At 40.9% G+C, this 22,327-nt stretch overlaps 1 protein-coding gene across 1 annotated transcript in view; it reads right to left on the reverse strand.

The window, feature by feature from the left end:
* Window positions 1-4,414: 4,414 nt before the first annotated feature.
* ppm1h (protein phosphatase, Mg2+/Mn2+ dependent 1H) overlaps window positions 4,415-22,327 on the reverse strand; it is a 34,575-nt gene continuing 16,662 nt past the window's right edge. Inside the window, exons 4-10 of the mRNA XM_022756021.1 lie at window positions 17,731-17,843; window positions 17,458-17,542; window positions 17,080-17,198; window positions 10,583-10,646; window positions 8,489-8,596; window positions 5,488-5,639; window positions 4,415-5,104 (exon numbers count right to left, since the gene is read on the reverse strand). Of these exons, the coding sequence (XP_022611742.1) occupies window positions 4,957-5,104; window positions 5,488-5,639; window positions 8,489-8,596; window positions 10,583-10,646; window positions 17,080-17,198; window positions 17,458-17,542; window positions 17,731-17,843 (789 nt within the window). The 3' untranslated portion in view covers window positions 4,415-4,956. The remainder of the gene's footprint in view (window positions 5,105-5,487; window positions 5,640-8,488; window positions 8,597-10,582; window positions 10,647-17,079; window positions 17,199-17,457; window positions 17,543-17,730; window positions 17,844-22,327) is intronic.

A 22,327-nucleotide genomic window follows, 5' to 3' on the forward strand; every position in this document is an offset into this window, starting at 1 on the left:
GCCAAAGCCCTAAAGCAGTAAATTAGAGCCCCCTCTGGAAAATCTGCCCACTCACGTGGGGTATCACAGCTGCACTGCTGAAGCAGCTGCACCTTTGTCCTGACAGGACGGTCGACCCTCGAGAGAGTGTGTGTGTGTGTGTGGGGGGGGTTAAAACTGACATCTGCCAATTATTTCCTCAATTAATTGATTAATAGTCTGGTATATAAAGGAAAACATTGTGAAAATGCCCATCACAAAATCCTAATGCACAAGGTGATGCTATTAAATGTGTTTTATCTGCCCAACAAACCAAAACCCATAAATATTCAATTCATTGTAATGTGAGACCAAGAAAAGCAACAGATTGTGAAGGTTAAGAATCAAGTATTTGGCATTTTTGCCTGAGAAACGACTTAAACAATTAATCAGTTTTCAGTTACCAATTAATTTCTTTCAAACAAATAGTTGATTAATCGACCAATAATTGCAGCCTTATTCTTAAAGTCGACAAAATTGATGGACATAATTAATATGTAACTATTTAAATTATCGATGAATCGTTTTTGGTCATTTTTCCAAGTAAAATACTAACATTTGCTGCTACTAGTTTCTCAAATGTGAGTAGTTCATGACTGGGGAATTTTCAAAGTGATGGGCAGAAAAAAATGATAATGAAAATGGTTTCCACCCGATTTGGAATGCAGGAGGAAATGTATGTCAATAAAAACTATGAAAAATCAGCATCTATTCACTTAATCCTCTGACAGGAGGCTTTAGGGCTGTGGCTTCAGCCATCCCATTTGCACTGCAGTGAGAAACAGCGTCACCCCTCCAGTACAGGAGATGAGTATCCGCTGCAAGCCCACTCAGCATCTCCCTCAGATCTATCCACGGGTGGGGTGGGAGTGCTGTGACCTTGGAAAAACAAGCCACCCACAGGATTGACTGTGTCATCATTGCCGTCATCCAATCTGGACCACACACACGTGTGGAGAGTGGGAGTGGAGTGCCAGATCAGTGCTTGCCTGAATGGAGGAGGATGCGGTGCTGGCCTGTGGGGACCAGATGGCCCTCCAGCTCCTGTAGAGGACCCAGGAGTGTGAGACTCCTACAACAGCACTATGAATCCTCTGAGTGTGTAAAGGGACATAGTAGGTGTGTCTATGTGTTTTACATGCTTGTGCCATGATTTCCACCTGTTGATAGGATAACATGAATTGAAAAGCGAGTTATAAAAGTGATTTCTTTTTTTTCTTTTTTTTCTTTTTTTTTTACAACTGTTGACGTGGGTGGTCCGTATATCTTTCCTGGCTCTCTGCTCTGTTAATCCTCAGAGCTTTTATTTTCCACCTTATGTTTTGTTTACTTGCATACTTCATTTTTAGCTCAATTTAAAAAAAAAAAAAACACACATTTTACAGAAAAATAAATAACAGAAAGGTGGGACAAATAAAAGAACAAATAAAGAGGTAATAAAAGGAATAAGGTAAATTCAGTCAAAATGACCTGCACACATTTAGCTGCATTGTGTAGTACTGCTTATTAATTAGTCTCAGGTGCAACAATCTGACTGATTGAGCTCACTGATACAAGTCAGATGTGCGTGGACTATGTGAAACTTCATCTCCCCCACTTCCCCAGCACAAAACAGTAAGTTTGTACGTTCTTATCAACGCTTTCCCAGTGATCCCAGTTGTATATACCTCAATGTTTAAGAGTTAAAAAATGCTTTGTAAGGAATTTTAAAAAAGAAACAAAAGGATCTCCAATAGAGAGGTCTTTTTCACAGAGGACATTTTGACACGTCGCAGAAGAAAGAACAGGTGTAAATAATAAACTAAACGATGGCCGACTTCCACTGAACTCGCTCTGTTTCAGGGTCTTATGTTGGCTCACTGTCACTGTTTACTGGGATGATAACAGTCATCGTTAATGTTATGAGTAACACCTGTGCTTCTCACAGTGTGACAGTTCAAAATGTCTGCTGTGAAAAACCTGCTGTTTTAACCCGCTATCACCACAGCTCCAACTGACATCAGCAAATGTATGTTTTTATGTTGCCTATAATATATAGGACTTAAAGTATCGGGTAGTGGATAGTGTTTGACACATAACTGCCACCACCTGTTGATATTATAACAATATGATTTAGACCAACCAGTCTAATGTGTGGCAGTGAAACCTGCTTCGCTCTGACTATGACTAGTCAAGGTTTCACATTGTTAGTATTGTAGTTGGTATAAATTCTGTTTGAGGTGTTTCCACCTTTTTCAAAGAATACATTCTGAGGAAGAAATGAAAAGTTGGAAATGAGTTGAGGCAAAAATAAGCCGACCAATACTCACCTTCAAAGGGGGTAAAAAAAAAAGAAAAAAAATCTCTATAGGACACTGCACCAAAGAGTAGTGAGTGAATAGTTGTCAGGTGTCAAAAACCCGCCAGGTTTCCCTTTACCTCTCTACAGCATAAGATAAAGGAATGCATCGTTCTTTTCATACCATACCTCTGTCCTGAACTATGAAAGCTTAACCCTGCATTTGATTTACACCTTTGTTCTCAGGTATGTTAATTATTCAGTGTCACACTATGTCGGTGGAATGGAGTAGAGCGAAACATGGCAAAAGGTGCATCTTAAAGTAAGTAGGAAGTAAGGAAATCATTCCCCATTATTACACGACCGCTCTCACTCAGTGAATTTGAGAGAAAAACCAGCTGAAATAGGGATGAACATCTCTTGCACTTTTTCTCTCTTTGTTATCAAGTTGTCTTTCATCACTTCTGGGTGTTAGTGCTTCAGTGTCGAATTTCGCCCCTCGCAGCAGTCTACACCATGAAATCTTCTATCAAGCGACTCTGTGAACTGATACCCTTCATCCTTCATCCACATATTGCTTTGGGACTCACTTGACACAGTTTGTCTGACTGGTGATGGCCATTCTATAGAGTTACTGGAGTGTAAGGGAGTGAGTTTGTCCCTATTCAAGTTCCTACAGAGAGTTTCTTTTAAGAATTGCATTTCCTTTTTGGACATGACAGTAAAAAAATTCTGCAGTGTACCAGAGCAGACAGGTCATGACTGGTTCATTTCTTAAAATAAACTAAAACTACGTCCTCTTTCTTACATGGCCGTCGTTGGGCCTGGACATTAAGTGTTGAGTAACCTTTATGTCATTTTCCCCGTTTGTCTTTTTACTCCCACGAACTTGTCACTCACATCTTGTTTACCTGTCTACTACGCAGTCAGCACACCGACTTTTCATCAGCGACACAGCAGAGTAACATGAAAGAAAACGTGAAAAAGTCAGGTGTTGTCATTTTTTTTTAATAGAGCAGGAAAATGAGCATTTAAACATTTTTTTTTTTAAATTTTTTAATTTTTATACTGTTCCCAAATTTTCAAAACGGTACAAATTACTTATTTTCGTTTCGGTAAGATGTACATCACTTACAGTAAGAGAGAGGAGAGAAGTGTCCACTGAAAAAAGTTATTTACATTTATACATTTAAATTAAGTTACTCTGTTCCACGTTTCACCAGCTTGGACCGCTCGTACGGCAGGTGAGATACAACATTTGTGCACAATTAGTAGTAGCTGGAAAGTACAAACTAAACTAAATGAGCTAAAATGTGGAAAACCACTGAGTCCGGGAACAATATCGATTGTAGTGACACATAAGGTTAAATGTTGTCAATATAATTGTCTGCAATGATGTTCTATGAATTCTCACTGTTAGAGGCACCTGCTATTCATGAGGATGAGTTTATCTTAATAAGGTTGATATATCAAACAGATACTGACAAAAGGTAAAATGAGTGCATGACTGTGGGGAGCTCCTTTTTTTTTTTTGCTTCGATGCTTTTCTGAAAACATTTTTACCAATCTTGCAGACACAGGAGCAAATATGAGAATGTAACTAAATAATGGCACAGGTAGCAGCTGAGGATGCAGCCAATGTGGCGTGCAAACAGCCATTAAAGAGGACAACGACAAGGGAACAAAATGATGAGGTAGATGGCTGATGGTGAATAAATGCAACAGAAAGACTTGATTGTTTTTTTTCCCTCTTAAAGCTGAATTAATATAAAAGCTTGGCTAGATTATACAGTGTAGTGAGATGTTGTAAGCAGGGTGAACAGGACTCCTACTGTTTGTGTTCTTCATAAATGTGTTTCAAAGTTTTTGTTAATAGTGCGTACATTATTGCAACGCAAGGGATACAAATGAACAAAAAAACAGCTGCAGCATTAGGAGAACCAGCTGATGGACTATCTACAGAAGGCTTACAAGTTAATTTTTCCTCTCAACAGACTAACAATTGCAGACGACTGAACCTGGCTACATCAAAAACCTACATGGAACAGAGGAGGAATGATTCATATATACACGACATCAGTCTTCAGGTTAGTTTTTTTTTTTTTTTGGTTGTTTTTTTTTTTTTTTTTTACACTGTACACGTGTTCAACCAAACACACTTATCAAATATGTTATACCTGGGAGTATTTACATTTTCACATTTATATATATATATATATTGTGCATTAGTTAGTAACAGCAATCCTGAGATGCATATTACCATCTCGTCCATGAGAGAACATGCTCTCAACCTTTTGCATTGCTTCACAACAAAGTTCATGATGGCTTCCTCAGTAAAACACAGAAGATTGGGGGTAAGAAATATCAGTAGTTCAACTTCAACTTTTCATGATTCAGTTTTCTGCAGTAGTTTCTTTTCTGTTAAAAAAAGGACCAGACAAAAAGAAGGGATATGATCATCCTCGGATGATCAAGGGGGAAAACAGCCTGGTCAGAAATCCCGTCTCTGACCAGAGACGTCATGGATCCCTCAGCAATTGAGGAAGTCCACACTAAAGCACTTTTAACAACAGAGCACAAGGGACGTGGGAAACTGTAGAAGTTGGGAGTTCAAGGCAGGGTTATATTTTGGTGGTGGTGGTTGTAGTTACGTCGCTCTGCTAATTCTGCTTGTTGCCGTACATGAGGGGAATGATGTAGACAGAGATGTCATCTCCGGAGCCTAATCTGTCGTTGGATATCCTCCAGCCGCGATCCTTCAGCACCCCTCGTGCTCTCATGATGAGGTCTTGAGCTGCCATTGTGTACCTGACATAAGAGAAGTGATAAATGATTAAGGCGTAGTCTTGGCATAGTGATAAACAAAGAGATAAATGGTCGAATCTGATAATGATTATGCACAGTATTTGACTAAGTACATCTGCCTGCAGCTAGACGAAATTAAAAAAAAGAAAAAATCAGTAAATGTTAAGATGAACTTTTGAAACTAAGCTCACAGGAGAAGAAGAGTCAGAGCGCCTCATTAATAGTCTTACAAGCTTTTCCTTGACATCAGAGAAATGACTTATCTAAATGTTTGGAAATTTGCATAATTACAACAAGATAACAACGTTCATCCTCTCCAAATAAGACAGGGTGAGAGGAAGTTCAGCCCTGACTGGCGGCTGCAGCTGTGCGATGAGTGAACATGCCTGTGCTGATCATCGGGGTCGCAGTTTGCCAGGAAACAGGTGACTGCTTCAGCTACTTCCTGGTTGGAGAGAACGTCCCACAGACCGTCAGTTCCCAGCACCAGAACATCATCGGCTCCGTGTTCACACTGCGCTAGTGGGTAAACTCTGACCTGAAGGTGAAGGGGTGGAAAGACAATGAGGATTGAGAGATGTGCATGGTTTCTAGGAATCACTTGGACCTGAGTTGCGTGTGTGTGTCTTTGTGTTAATTTCACATAAAAGGTTATCTTTAACCTTAAAGGGTAAGTTCAGCCAAATTGAAAAAAAAAATAATTTTCTTACTTTTCCAAATATCTCAGGAATTATCTGTCCAGGCTTTGAGATATTTGCTTATAACTTTTCTGCCTCCACCTCTATAGAGTGCTGCACTAATGTGTCCTAAAACCTGAAAATTAGTTAGCATGTTAGCAATGGTTCCCTCATCCCAAAGTCTATGGGTTTTTTGAATGGGTTTTTGATTAGATTACTAAAATAAGGTCTGTGGTTAACAGACATTTTCACGTTTAATTCTACGACATAAAATACGTCGGTAAATTTCCCAGTTATTATTTCTTTAAGCTTTTACCATTCTTAAAAAAAGGCCGGTTGCTAAGAAGTGGCTAAATGACACTACAGAGGTTGTCGGGGACGTTAAATGTCATCATGCCAAACACAAATACTGATCCACTCACCAGTCCACCTTTACAGCCTCACTGTGTTTATACTTTACGTTAACACTTTTGCAAACTATTACTAACTTTGTAAGAGGAAAGGCTGTTGTATTAGAGGTAAGCGCTAAATCAAACTACAAGTTGGACGTTTTGTGGTAGTGAATTTGAAGTCATGTGACCGTGGTATAGTTTGTTTATTGCCTAACATGAGCTTCTGGCAATTGTATTTAGGCTTAAAAAATCATAAAGCATTATAGACTTATGTTTGTAAGAGAGCTTATTTTCTGCAATATAATAATAAGCCAGTGTAAAAAAATTCCTTTGTCTTTCTGTTGAGGGAACCAGCGTGACGCTAACATCTGGGTTAGAATGAGTTAAAATACATCATCCCTGCAGCACTCTACTGTAAACGATTAGTATGGAAAATCAATGTGGAACCTGCCATGTATTATCCTGACTAATGGAGACACTGTGGAGCACCACAAAATAATATTGATATCTCAAAATCTTTGCAAATAAAACCAAAATCTCTTGGAGTGGATTGATAACAACAGAAGTAAGTGAGAAAATTATTTTTCTTGATTTAAGTGAATTGAGCATTTAAGCCCAATTTTCTTGTCACATCTTCCTCTGTGTATTTTTCTCAAAGCAATTGATGGCCTCAATCTTTAAAAGACACGCTTAAACAAAGAGATGTTATGTTACTGTGGCAACCCAAACTCTCAAATTACTATGGTTGAACAAAAGCATACTCTGAAATGGCATGCAAAATAATGCCCACAGGCCTTGGACAGCAAAAAAAACAAAACAAAACAAAAACCAAAAACCTTAGTTAGCCTTAGCTTCATGTAATTCCTTCCACGGAGGAGTTGCCTGTTCACAGCAGAAACACCAATCCACTGCAGAGGCTACTGAGAAAACAGCACAGCGTGACCACAGTGCCTGTGAAAGCCCTAGTAAAGGAACCAGAATGACCTCTGTGTGGATCATGAGCCTCCATGTAGTCGTAAAACCTTTTGATTTAAGTTAAGCTTTGCAAGAAAGAAAGGGAGCAAGGTTATCAATCCATGAGATCCAGGAGATGGTAGTTCTCAGAATCAATTTCAAAACAGATTTGAAACAGCAGCAAAATCTCTCTGGATGACGGGTCATGACCGTAGCATTTGATTTTTTTGATTCAACGCTCACGTTTGATCTCATGAGTATGATCTGGTGACTCCAAATGTCAAGGTCAGCTTTTTTTCTTAGCTTTTTTTTCTTTATATCCTGTGAGCACTCAGTATTTATATCTTGGCAGAAACGTTTTTTTTTCACAAACCCTGCACAGCGCAGTCCCACCTCTCCCACATACATGATTTCTTTATATAGAAACTGTTTTTTTCCTACATCTAACATCCAGTGGGACCTCTACTGCTCAGGTCTGACATGTCGTACATATACCAATAGTGTGTTTATGCCCTGTCTGAAACAATAGCGACTTCAGGGGTCTTGGGAGGGGAAATCGGAAAAGAAATTCAAGATCAAAAAGCGAGGTTGAACTATGACTGAACTCGGAGGGTGATGAATTAAAGATCAAGAGAATTCATGGGCTTCATTACTACTGCAATCGTGCAGTAGACACAGGGAAGGAAAGGAGTCATTGGAGAGGGACGGCTGGTGGGGAATGTTAATGTGCAGGTTGACCACGCAGTTCACAGTGTGGACTGTGAACAGCCAAAAGGCCTTTTACCTATTGTTACCTATGCACTCTCATTTTATCAGGAGGTCATGAGGTAAAATAAAAGGAAAGATCCACCATAAAATACTGCAACACTGTGAACTTCCTGCTATTGATGCTCTGAGTTACATTTCCTTTATTCTGTTTTGTAATGCTCACACGTCGATGACCTTCGCAACAACTGAATATTAATATTAATTAGTAATAACAGTTACAAACATGAGTTTCCGTCCCTCCAGATCTACTTTAAAATGTCACTTTTTGAAGGAACAAATCCGGAAAAGAGGAGACACAGATTTCTACACCAAAACGCATACCAACAGAAGTGTTACAGGACGTGTGTGTGTGAGTTGTGTTATCTTTGTTTACCAACCTTTTTGTGAGCGAAAAGTAAAAGATACATACTGTTCTATTCAAATAATAGAAATGTAGAAAACCATTGATCCGAAGTTTCACAAGAATGGTTGAATAAATCGATTCCCAAACTTTTATTATGACTATTAACACTCTTAGTTGGGTGTGTGAGTAATTTCTCTTTGCCTGTTACACACTGCAAAGAAAGATGAAGGATACAATTCAAAATGGAGCCTACCTCTGGGCAGCAGGACAGGAAGGGCTTGATGTAGATGTTGGAGTCGTGCACTTTGAGATTGTGGTCCCCGAGACCTCTCGTGACCCCGATGGTCGCCAACACACGAGCCTGCAAAAGATCAGAGGCGTGTGAAGCACAACCTCCATTTGAGCCAAATGAACTCACAAGTGTTATTATTATTATTCAATTTTGAAAGGAGTTTTGAGAATTTGAGTTTATTATGAATTGGGTGTCATTTTTGTAGCTTTAGTCATCATTTACATTGGTTATGATAACACGGCCTGATTACAACAAATTCAGAAGGAGTAAGAAACATGAGCAGTCAAATGATCAGTGAAGCTAACGGTTTAGCCAGATTATCAATAACCCATTTTATTTGGAGGTGAGCCTGTGAGTGAGTGCAGCCAAAATTTTGGTATTCATTGTACAGAAAAACTGTGATGTATGGCGAGTACAGGAAGTTGAAGTTGAACCAGCAAAGACACACAAAAATAAGACCCAAGTTTTAATAAAGTGGAATTAACCAGTGGCCACAATAGAAAAATGAATTTTGATAGTTGTGTTTTGGCACTTAATTTGACCCCAGCCTGTTCTAATGAACTGCTTGTGTTCATAAAGCAGGTTTCAGAAATATACTAAATGTGTGTGACTGTGAAGCAACATCTTTTTGAACGAGAGCATATATAATCCCTGTGAATCCTCCTTGAATGAAGTCATTAAAATACAATGTGACTTTCATCCCTGATAACTGTAAAGAATAATCTGCATGACATATCCCTAGTGCCATTTCACTGAAGAATGCAGACTACTCCCAGTGGCAACCTTTATCTGGATGGATGCGCAGCATTTAGGCAAATAAATACAAGCTCATCGTCAGCATCTTCCAGTTTTGTAAGTGCCTAATGATCGTTCCCCAAGTCCCGGAAGCCATCAAACTCATTTGTAAGATGTACGAAACTCCTTTTGATTCCTTCTGTCTGCACAGATTGCCACCGCAGCCTCTAAAAATGGCTGCTGGCACCAGACTGGGGAACTGGGCTAATTGAATCTACTGTACAGCATATGAAAAAGCGTGGCACAAAAGGACGGGGAGAGGAGTACGAGGGCAAGTGAGGCCTGGTAGGTATGAGCTTGGATCAGTATGCAGCACGGAGAGGGAGAGAGAAGTAGACGGAGAGGGGAGAGTGTTTCAAAGTGGCCGTGAAGCTCCTCCGGCAGAGAAGGGGAAACATCCTGGGATTAATTGTTGAGAGCTGGGGCCCAGCAGGCTGCGCGCCGGGCTTTGAAGTGCTCTGGCGTTACTCTCCCTTGCACAAAGCTCCCTCACTCTATCTAGCCATCCATCTCCACGACTCACTTCAAAGGAAGAGGATACGACGTGGGCACGGCCAACTGTGCAGGGGTAAACCCGAACGTGGTTGCAGGCAGAGAGTACTGTAGGGTGACATCTGCCCCAGTCATCCGTCAAACATGGATCTACTGTCTGTCTGTGTTTAACAGAAAACCGGAGAAGGCCACAGAGAGAACATATTGACGTCTATCATGTTTCCTCTCTGACCTTTTTCGCGCATCAAGGACAAGATGCTGCACACCAGCACATGTCCAGCATCACTGAGGAAGAGGAAAATGTCATGAACACTGTGCTGCGCTCTCTTGACCTTTTCTTTTGTGTTTTCTGTCAAAACACTGACAAGATTCTCCTGCGAGTCCGTGTTTTAGTGACATTATATTCCAATTAACATACGTCAGTTTTTGGCCATTTTTCATCTGTCTTTCATCACACTTTCATCATCTAAAAAGGGACTCCCACCACTGACCCCCATCTGTGTTAGTGCTACGTTTTTAATCTCCCGCGGGACATAAAAGCAAAAAGTCCATCAGAGTGGAGAGATGTTCTGTGCCATAGGTTTGTGCAGGATGTGAATCCGTGTGGAAAAAGAGGCCAGGAATGCTTTCCACTGGCAGGCTCCTCCACACAGTGATGGGGGTGAGGGGTGCTGACTAATGGTGCCCTGGCGAGCTTTGATTACAGGCGAGGCGCACAAGGCCGTGGGAGTAAGTTTGTCAGCGAGCGGTCGCCGAGCTACTTCTTACCTTCTTCCCTTCGCCGTAGATCAGGGGAAACTTTAGGTCATCATCCTCGATGGTTTTATATGCCCTGTGCAGAGAAGAGAGGACACTTTAATGGGGTTTTGGTTTATGGCAGGCGGTGCACACGTGCCCTGGAGATACATCGCCTCCACCCCCCCACCCACCCACAGGCCTAGCTACTGAGGCGACTGGCACAGAGACAGAGACAGAGAATGCTAGGAGGAAAAAGAGAGACAGTGAGGGAAAAAACAAAATTCACCCCGACATCACACACAGCCTTTGCATAATTCCCTCCTTCTTTTTTTTTTTTTCTAACTGATCTTGTAAAAGTCTCCCTACTGGCAAAAAATGAGACATCTATAGATGTAGGAAACACTCTTGGTTTACTGTTGGTTTTCTGTGACTTGCTGTGTGTGTGTGTGTGTGTGTGTGTGTGTGTGATCTGAAGGTCTGGATGTAAAATGGCTGAATGATGCAAGAGTATCCATGTTCACATTCCCCTGCTCTCAGAGCAGTGTTTAAACTTCCCCATCTAATGAATAATTTACCATCTTCAGACTTGGACCAGACAGAGCTGCAGTACAAAAACACTGTAGAATACTGTATGTATTCACGCCACCTCTGAAGATACACTTTTCACCTTTTACAGCTCAAACAGTTGCGGTGAAGACACTGTGCACTCTTGCTAATAACTGAGTTTACTCTTCTTCACTCATTCCCACCCAACGGTTTTCACTTCAAAGGAACAGCTGTTTCACTATACAGCACCAGAAACATTACAAATTTGAGCCAATTTCCACTAGAGCTGCCAGGACAAAGTTTTCCATTCACAACTCACACCAGGGGCTATGAATATGAAAATCTGGCTTGTTATGAAGTCAGAGTCCTGACCTGGATCAAATAGTATTTATAAAATCAGTATATTCTTTATTCTGGCCTTTAGACTGAAGTTAATGAAAGAAAAATGCTCTCAACTATGATAAAATGGTTTTAAAAGTGAGTTTAATACAGAGGATAACAGCTATTTAGCCTGAAAAGTTAAGTAAAACTAACCTAAAAGTATTATTTTGCAAATACTTTGTAAACATCATGTGACTCAGGACCTGCCCCACGCACCTTATCCAATGTATTTAAGCTGCTGTGAAGCAGATTAGCAGGGACCAGGATGGTTTTTACATTACTGCTGGTTCCACTCAGAGAGACCATATGTTTCCACCTTAGGCGAGCGCTCTGCTGCTGCACTCAGCACTTTTTTAACAGTGTGCAGAGCAAGGACTATCACAGTGAACGCAGCCCACAAACACAGAAATACAGTGTGCAGCCTGAGACTCAAAGTAAAGAGGCTGAAGAAGCGTTTCCTCACTAATGTTTGCAAATGTTCATGATGTGGAAAAACCTCTAAAGCAGCTTTTTTGATGATGTGAAACTTAAACTGAGCATTAAAAGAGACATTATTAATTAACTGGTCCTACCCTCTCTATTCATAAAAAAGGGGAACACCATTTCTGCTGCCTTATCACTCCAAACGTCTTTGATTCGAGTATTTCACCTTCATGAAGTCTCCAAAAAAAAACCCAAAACACTACAACACACTTCACACGCTTTCTGTCATTATTTCAAAGATGTCTTGGATGAAATCCCCAGAGCCTGCTGTCGGGGACAGTCTCCCTCTCGAGATGTGTGTTTACAGCGAATGCAGCCTGTCAGACTTGCGATAACAAGTGTGTGACAGAATGAGAAAGATACACATTAATCCTGTTATGATACCTGCTCCCTGCTCTGGGACACCGAGTCCAAAAACAGCGAGGAGAGTCGCTCAAGGGCTGTACTGTTTCACCACAACACTGAGCGCTTTCACATTCAAGGGCTGTTTGGTCGCCCAGTACATTGCAGTGTGTGACTGACAGAGTGAGAGAGAGAGAGAGAGAGAGAGAGGGGAAAGGAAGAGAGGGATGCAGGGAAGGAGAGGAGGAGGGGGTGGAAGGGTTGTATCGTCCCCCCTGCAGGTGACGAGAGGCAGGCAGGAGAGGAGAGGAGTGATGTCATCTCCGCTCGGCGCTAAGAGGGGTGACACAGAACTATTAGCAGTGTGTGCTGAGCATCCTGATCTGCACACACACACTTCTATACATCTCTCCACACTCAAATGCATTCACAAACACACCCCACACACACACACACACACACACACACACACACACACACACACACACACACACACACAAACACACACACACACACACACACGCACGCACGCACACACGCACACACACACACACACACACACCTGTCGACAGACTTTGAGGTGACATTGTGGCGGGCCTGTGTCAGCAACGGATGAGTCAGACAAATTGGCGCAACTGACAACTGGGTTCCAATAAACCTTTCGGCCAACGTTGATGGGCTTTTCATAGATCGACTGGTGCTTTCAGGAGCAGAGTGAGGCCACAGCTAAAGGCACTGACCCAATGAATCTCCACATGTACAGTAGTAAACTGTAGGCATCAGTCATACTGGCGCAAACGGCAGAGTGGAGAAAAAGAAGGGAAGGAGAAAGGGAAGAGGCAGAGAGGGGGTGAGAATCTATGACAGTGATGAAGGTGTGCGTTAGTCTCCCTCCTCTCTCGTTTATTGTCTATAGGATGGGGGGGAGGACAGATACCCCAGTGGGCGTGGGCATTAAAGAGAGACAGCTTGAGAGCCGTTTACTGCCATTTATCACTGCCCTCCTCTGTGGCCTACACATCTTTTTTTCTTTTTCTTCATCCTCTCCTCCTTTATCTCTATTTCTATCTTTGAAGCTTACCTCAATCTACTCACATTTCTCTCTGTCTTTGAAGCAATTTCCTTCTCATCTGTTCTTTTTTTTTTTTTACCCCCCCTCTTTCTGTCCTCTCCAGCCAGCCACCCTCTTCCCCATCTTCCCTCCTGCCTGGCTGGCTGTGTTGCTATGGCGTTTGGATCCCGTCGAACACGGCTGACTGCTCAACATCTATCACTCCGGGATGTCTCGCAAACAAAACCGCCCTCCATCTGCCTGGACAAGAACAACCATTACCGTTTGCAACGCCGACGCCAGCGCACACTCTGGTCCAACTGGCCGAGGGAGGGGAGGTAAAGAAAGCGAGGGAGGGAGACAGACAGAGGTGGGCTGCAGGCCTGCATGCCTTCATTAGAGCACGGCCTTGATCATGGATGCCCGAGTACACCCACACACACGCAGCATGTGGGCACACTGACTACACATTCAGACAGGAGAGTGTGCACATGCACAGACAGAGAGCTGCAGAGGCATGAAAAGATGATCCTCTGCACCTATAGAGCGTCTGAACTGAACCTATACAGGATGACACAGTTAAGTCACACCCACACACATCAGAGCAATCAGCCACGCTGGCTGACAGGGTACTAATTTAAGACCGAGACTTAGCCTGGGTGAAACTGAAGCAGAACTGGGTTATGGGTAGAACCTGATTAAAAATACATCACAGGCCGTCTGCGCTGCTGAGACAGTAAGCAGGAAGATGACAGGCTGAGAGTTGTGGGCCCAATAAGGAACACCGCCGCTGACTGACCTACATCTGCTGAACCGAGCAGCGCCGCAAAACACACCCACAGGGGGGGGGGGGGGGTGTCAAAAAACATACTGTTCTTCTCTCCCCAGTCACCTGCTTTGTCCTCAGTCTACCCCCCCACCCCCACCCCCCCCACCTCATATCTATATGCATAAGCACGCACATACTGTAAGCATAACACATGTTCTACAAGGGGAAGACATAATTAAAACACAAAGAGCACATCAATTTTTAAATAACTTAATCACCACTGCAAAAAGCAGTGTTGGTTGGGATTAACATTTAATCCAGTGCTGTATTTATCTACAGTTTTGAGCTACTTGTACTTTGAGTATCTCTATATATCAAATCCATTTTCTTCTTCAGACACATTGTGCTTTTAACCTAAATGCATTTATCTGACAGATATAGTCACTAGTTATTGCACATTGAGATTCCACATACAAAACATATGATCACCTTATAAGATATGATATGATGATGATAAAGGCTGAACTACAGTAGATAGTATATGAACAAGTCAAAACTGTCTCCAGCTGCATCATAAAAAAATGTCGCTTATATGTTAATGCAGTGAATAATCAGTAATAATAGTCCAGTATAATAACATAACACTGACAGAGCCTTTCTGTCTGCATTACTTTTTAATACTTTGAGCACATTTTGCTGTTAATAGTATAATAATACTTTCACTGAGTAGTGTAGGGATTATCCAAAGTGGTAATACCACAATGTAAAAATACAAACTTTAATGTGACTTTAATGTAACTTCAGTCAAGCTTTAACTAACCCCAGTGATGAGAGCATCAGGCTGAACAGAAAAACTGGTCCGTCACAGTCTGTCAGACTGGTTTCACTTCAGTTTGTTTCCTTGTTTGTTTCTGTTTAAACTGTGAAAGCTGATCCTGGATCAGATCCAAGCTTGACCACCATCAGTCAGAAGAATCTTACACAAAATTTTACTACAAATGTATTACATATCATATTATTAGCATTACTGTGTAAGCAACATCTCAATGTTGCTTACACAGTAATGCTCTGTGTGCTGCTATAAAGACAGGTGTTTCTATTATTTTGTCTGCCAGTTATACAGTTATATAAATAAAGTTAAGTAAAATAACAGAAACACCTCTCTTGATAATGCAACACAGTTCACCAGCCTCCAAAATGATCACACAGCTGAATCAACTTCGTTGTTGAATAAAAGCTGAGTATTATAACCTTCACGGAGGAGGATTTATTTAATAAACTGACATCTGTATATGTTACCGGATTAAATCCTCTTAATTACTTTATCAGCGTTTGGCCTGTGTATCCCCAACATAAAACACTTCTTTTGACACATTGTTGTCATTTTTCCACAGTTCAAGTACAGTTTGGGCACAGATCATTTATAAACTTTTATTAAAGGTCTGATTGTCAGACTTTTCTGATTAGAGTGCTGCTAACTTGACATTTAGCCTAATGTGACCTCAGGAGCAGTGTAACTATGTCTGAGTTACTTTAGTGTCAAAGTCCTTAAAAGGAAATAAATAATAGAAGAAACTAGGTCTAAAAGTCGGCACTTGACGCTGTACATGCAATCATTCCCTCCCTCCCGTTTTATCTTGTTGATGCCCTCGTCCCCTCCTTTCCTCCCATCTCCTGTCTTTTGTTTGGCTTTCACATTTCCATCTGTCTTCATGTATTCTCCCTTTTCTTCCCTCTCACACCCTCTTCCTCAGGCTCTTTGACCTTTATTATCTCCCTATCCACAATAAGATAAAGAGCCGGGGCCTTGCTGTGCCCACAGATTCCTTCTTGCGCTCTTCTCACACTCTGAAGCAGAAATGTCACGGTCTCCTAGACAGCAAAGCTTTGAATTACTTTTTTTTCTCCATTCCGTTACACACTGAATGTGATGGAAATTTCTTTTATGGAGCATTTTTATATTTGGTGCATTATAGGAAATCACTCAAATGTAGATAATGTCTCGAAGTAATTTGTCTCTGAGGGCACATAAATGAATCTGACTGTATGCGAGATCAGTTAGAAGATGTGAAAAAAAAAAACTGAAGATGGTATTTAACAAATGTGTTTTGTTTTAAATAATGTAGCATGAAGGCAGAGGAGACACTTCATAGCAAGACACTACAGGTGAATAGAGTAAAAATGTAACTAAAAGATATCACCATGAAACTCCCCCAGCTTACTTCTTACAATAAGAAGATTTATTTAATAAGTTTACTGCAATTGTATGTTTAAATATGCACATGAGCTCTTGTCTAATTAAATATGCACCAATTTGCATAAATTTCCAGGACAGAAATAGGAACATTAGATAAAGCCAGGTTCAAAGTTCATGTTTCATTTTGTCGACACGTTAGAGTCAAAGGTTTTCACAGAGAGGATCTCTTTTTCTCACACATCATAAATCAGAAAATACTGAAAAAAAATCAATTTTCGACATGCTTTTAGAAATAAAATGTTGAATGGCGATGAATGATATATGAACAACCCGCCTCTGTAAAAACCTTCAGAATATTGGTATAAAAGTAAAACTGGAAAGTTTGGTGTACAATGTATGTGTACTGAAATGAGAAGAAACTGATTTTGAGAAATCGGCCTTTAAAGATGAAGTATTGTGATTCACATCTACAGACTCAAATAGACAAATTGCAGTAAAATAAAAAGTAAAACGTATTTTGTTTTGTTTCCACTAGCCTGAGAGAAAACATGTCATGGAAGCAAAATAGCCCATGAAATAACTATATGTCTCACTGGCTGCGTCTTGTCTCACTGACACACATACTGAAGCAGCAAAATGAGAAAAATCTAAAAAATCAAACATTGGTATCCTCACAGTTAGCATGTTTGTGCATATTCAGATTAGGTGATGATTTCATAGTTAAATCAGTCTATAAATCAATGAATCAATCAACCCACCATCCCGACATGGTGAAGTCACGGTACAGCATCCTCTTCCCGACCTCTTTCCTCTGCACTCTCCTCGGGAATTCCAGATGTGTAAACTCGTTCCCTAATAAGTGGGGCTGCATGTAGGCCTTTGATATAAAAAAAAAAAAAAAAAAAAAACACAGAAAAAGAATAAGATTGACAAGCCCAGGGGATAGGAAAAACAATTCCATAGTCTATTAAGCTGGCAAAGAGAGCAGGCGGTGTAAGAGAGACAGAGCTAAGCATAGCCAGTGTCTCAACGGGAGGGGAGGTCAGCTCTGCTAATATCTGACAGCTGTGCTCTCAAAAAAAAAAAAAAAAAAAAAGAGCTGAGAAAGGTTGTTTCTTTTTTTTTTTTTTCTTTACCAGGAACTGCAGTCGCTGTCTCTCTGACTCTGGCGTGAACTCTGCTGACATGGGGATGACTTCCCTGGCCCGGATAATGATAGCTCTGAGGGTGAGGAGCAGACAAAACACATCTCTGTTACTTTAAGCAGGGACAGTGTTGCTCCTGCTGGCTGCGGGACACGATAAGACGAAGAAGAAGACGGGGCACTTCACGACAGAGAAGGAAAAAAAAAATAACGTCACGTGGCCTGTGCGTTACGTATGGTTTGCATGTATGAGTGTGTATCTCACCTGCTGTCCCCTGCGTTCCCAACGTAGAGCTTCCCACCTAAATAAACAACCACCAGAGCAGTGCAGCCGCCTGAGATGTTGTAGACTGCCTTCTCCTTTTCTATCTGTACATCCTGAACACAAACACAGACACACACATTAATCCTCTGATGAGAGCACACAATACACACACACACATATCCTCTGGAAATAATCATGTTTCTAATCATCACAGCCTTCAAAAAGTTTTTCCTATTACGCAGCGGCACATAGCATTAAAGCCCAATGCTGAGTAAAACATTTCCTTCATATTTAAAACCTGCCATGATGCATGATTATTAATTATAGCCACATAATGGATTAATTTATCAAGAGTGCCATAAGTCAAGAAGCAATAAAACAAAATGGAAACCAAAAAGGACATTAGAGAAAGTTTGGAGGGACTGCTGGTTATTACACCAGTTAATTAGCCCAGATTAATTTGGTGCTAATTAAACCAAAAGAATGATTTGAAAAAACCCACACTATTAGTTCATTAATTGGATGAATAATTAACCTGTCAGTGAATTAATCAAAACGCTAACATAAATTTGAACCAAGCTGCTCACTCTTGGTTTAACCCTTCTTTGCTCTCGCTCTCTCTCTCTCTCTCTCTGGCTGGCTGGTGCTTATCTGACGTTAACAGCTCCTCTCATGGCAGAACTGAGGCCAGGAGAACGGACGACGCCCGGGGTTCCTCCCTCACATCCCTCCATCACTATCAACAGACTGAGTGGGATGAAAAATGTTGGGTGAAGATGTCTGCAGTGAGTCCAGCCTTGACACGTTTTCCCAGGATGGATGTTCACCCCAGCTAAAGCGCATCACCTTCTGCTGTGCTGCTGACGACCTCCATCTGGTTACAACTCTGCAAATATGTGTGTGTTTACCGTAAGTGTACATATGTGTTTATATCTGATCAGGGAACAACAGTGGACTGTAGTGTGTGTGTGTGTGTGTGTGCACTGTGTCCATCAATATGTGTGTGTTTGTGTCTGGATGAAAGATGGGTGTGTGTGTGAATCTGATTGCATGTGTGTGTGTGTCTGTGTACTCTTTGTGTTGACTTTAGAAAGTCTGTGTGTACATGCATGTGTAAGTTTCTGTAACCTTCCACTCTACCAAACACACACACACACACACACACACACACACACACACACACACACACACACACACACACACACACACACACCAGTGTTGCTACTGTCTGCTTGAAGAAGCAACACATTTCTCAGGAGTGAGAGGGCATGAAGGTGTATAGAGGACAGATACGTGTGTGTGTGTGTGTGTGTGTGTGTGTGACTTGAGTGGGAGGGAGGTGAACAAATGTGTCCTTCACACTGAATGAATTATGAATCCATAGCGAGCCATACATATTTATCCTCACTGTATCCAATACCTCTCGCTGCAGGCAAAGTCTTTAATAATGAAAATGCCTGCATAAACATCTACACCTTTCTCCTCTCCGCTTCCACCAGGAAGAATCTAACAACAGGCAGAGAGAGACAGAGACATGCGACGCTCAAACATACACATCTCATTCTACTAAACTGCCAATGCAAACACACTTGCTGCACTCCTTCAGACTAAAGTGTTTGTGTCCTTTAAAGACGAAGAAATACCACAAGGTCAGACTAACAAATCAGGAATTTCCCAATTTCCGAAGTCCCGAATCATATCAGCCTTTATAATAAAAACTGACTGTAAATGAAGTAGTCGTTCACCTTAGAAAAAAAAATCTGCCACTCTAGCAACAAGGAAGAAGGAGAATTTATCAAATTACACTATAATTCCATTGAAATCCAAATGAATATGCTCAGGAAAAAAAAATCAAGGACATTAAAATACAGCTCAGACATACACAAAAACTTTCACACAGCACACACCCACACAACTGCATTAATTGTATCTTAATACAGTGAAAGAGACTGACTCAATGAAACACAAATGCAAAAAAAATAAAAATTTTAGATACTTCCTAAAGGACACCCTATTTGTTGCAAAACTCACAGTAGGCGCTTCATACTTTGAAAATGAACAATTCTATTTAACATGGTTTTGTCATGAAAGCTCTGTATTCCATGGTGACTTACAGAATAGACCAAAAAAGAAAACTCTCTCAGTTGTCTACGATGTTACCTGGTTCATGAGAGCCTAAAGCTACTAGATCCAAACACGGGAACAGAAAAATGAACTCTGAGAACAGCGATGGCTGCAACAGAGGTTTGCAAAGGATGGAAAGCTCTGATGAAGGACAGTGAGACAGGTAATTAACAGAATGAATCGTTTTTAACTAATTAGCAAAAGCAGTGGCATTTACTGTAAGTTGTTTATGAGGGTAAGAAGGACCTTTTCAAAAAAAATCTTTTCAAAAATCAGCTATTTGTAACTACAAGCCTCTGCCAACACGCAGTCACACACCATACCTCTGAGACTTTAAGTATTCATATATTATATTCAATATTCAATTATTAACCTGTGATAGACTGACAACTTGTTCAGGCGCCAATGTAGACCAAGATGTACAGGGAGAGAAAATGTAGAAAAAGAATGGCTTGATTGAATGATTAACTAGAATTACACTCAGCAGGCCAAACACACTGTACAAAGACTAGATGTCAACACCATTAATGCGTCTGATATTTTACCACAAGATTCGTACATTATTTCCTGAGAAATAGACGAAAATGTTGAGAAATGCAATGTTGCAATGTTAAAGTGATAAAAACTATTTCTGGATCCACCCCTTTAACCAGATGAGCACTAAAATTTAATGTGTTCCTCCCTGGTCCATGTGCCATCCCTCAGCCGAGTTTGATGCAAAGCACTTTTCACTACTTTTTGGGCAATCGTGCTGACAAACAAACAAACCACCAAACCAACAAACAGACACTGATGAGAACATACGTTCTGACAACTAGCCTACTCCTCATACCACACAACAAAAAACACAAGACATACACTTAGAGTGTAAAAAGGTTGAAATGATACATTCATTTCCTGAAGGCCACTGCCTAACAACATGGCTACCTCATGGTAAAAACTTAGTAACAGTGACCTGAAAATGGATTAGTGTAATTTGGGAAACTTGCTTATTTGCTTTCTGTCTGAGAGAGAGAAAATTGATACCTCACGTCTGCCACGGCTGAAGCCAGGTGATTAGCTTAGCTTAGCATAAGTGGAAGGAGGAGGAAACAGCCAGCTGGCTCTTTCCACTGTTCAAAAATAAGCACACCAACACCTATAAAGATCACTAATTAAAGGAATAGTTTGATATTTAGCAAAATATTATTTGCTCTCTAGCAAAGAGTTAAATGAGGAGGTTGAACTTAATACCATTATTATGATTTGATGATAAATATGAAACTACAGCCAGCATCTAGTTAGCTAAATTAGCATTAGCAAGACTGTAAATGGGGAAACAGTTAGTTTGGCCTTGTCTAGAAGGAACAACATCTTCCTAACAGCACCTCTAAAGCTCACAGATATTCATTATGTCTTGTTTGTTTAAAAAATGGACAAATGTAAAGACGACACATTGTAGTTTTAGACAGGGTATTGTGCAAGACTGTTTCTTGGCCGGGAGCAGCGACTTCCTGAGTCTCCTCTGTTTACTGTGCAACCACACAGTGATGAGGTTGCTGTTGTTACACTTTGGCTTTTGTACAGATAAACTACATACCATATAATGTGGCAGATACTGAGCTTTATAGGCTAGTCAGGCTGTTTCCTATTCCTGATCACCATCATAAACTACACACACACACACACACACACACACACACACACACACACACACACACACACACACACACAGCACCAAGCCCACGGGCTAAATGTAACTAAATTGCACTGCAGAGGGTCAGACGAGGCCAGAGATCTCATCCCCTCTTATTTCTGTCCAGGCCCAAAAAACAGCTCAGAGTGATAAGATTCTGAGTTACTTTTTTTATGTTTATACATCCCTGAGTGTTTATCGGGCCTGAGCAGCAACTCCACACAACCCAGTCACTTTCATAGGAATGCAGTGAGTCGTGTCAGAGGAGAATTAAAGGTGGATCACCACTGATAAGATACAGAGGCTCGTTGAACTTCTGAGACAGAGATTTAGAGCGACAAACCTTCCCAAGACTCTCTGACATTTCCCATTTTCTTAAAGAATGAGCTTCATTAAAAAATAAGGGGGGCTTTTAGGGGTGAGAGTCTGCCAAAATCGGCTTTTGGGTAGTCACTCAGAAAAAGTGGAAGTGACAGTTTTTTTTTGTTCCAAGCAGAAATGTGTATCATTTGAAGCAGAGTGCATCTAATTTCTCTGTAACAATTACTCAAATTAAAATAAATGACAGCTGCGGAGGAAAGTAGGTGTTGTAATTAGAGCTCATAGGTGAGAAAAAAAATGCTGTAACCACCTGGAAAAACAAATTAGTAAAACACTTAACAATCAGCTGGAAATATGCTTTAAAATATCGCTCTCTGAGGAACAACTTTAGACCACCATTAGACAGTTTTGTAGCTGTAGGATTAGATGTATGAGAGTGAAAGATACTGTGACCTCAGCTGCAATGCTTGAAAAGGT

This window comes from Seriola dumerili, unplaced genomic scaffold (assembly GCF_002260705.1).
Source record: "Seriola dumerili isolate Sdu_G_001 unplaced genomic scaffold, Sdu_1.0 BDQW01000242.1, whole genome shotgun sequence".
NCBI classification, from domain to species: Eukaryota; Metazoa; Chordata; class Actinopteri; order Carangiformes; family Carangidae; genus Seriola; species Seriola dumerili.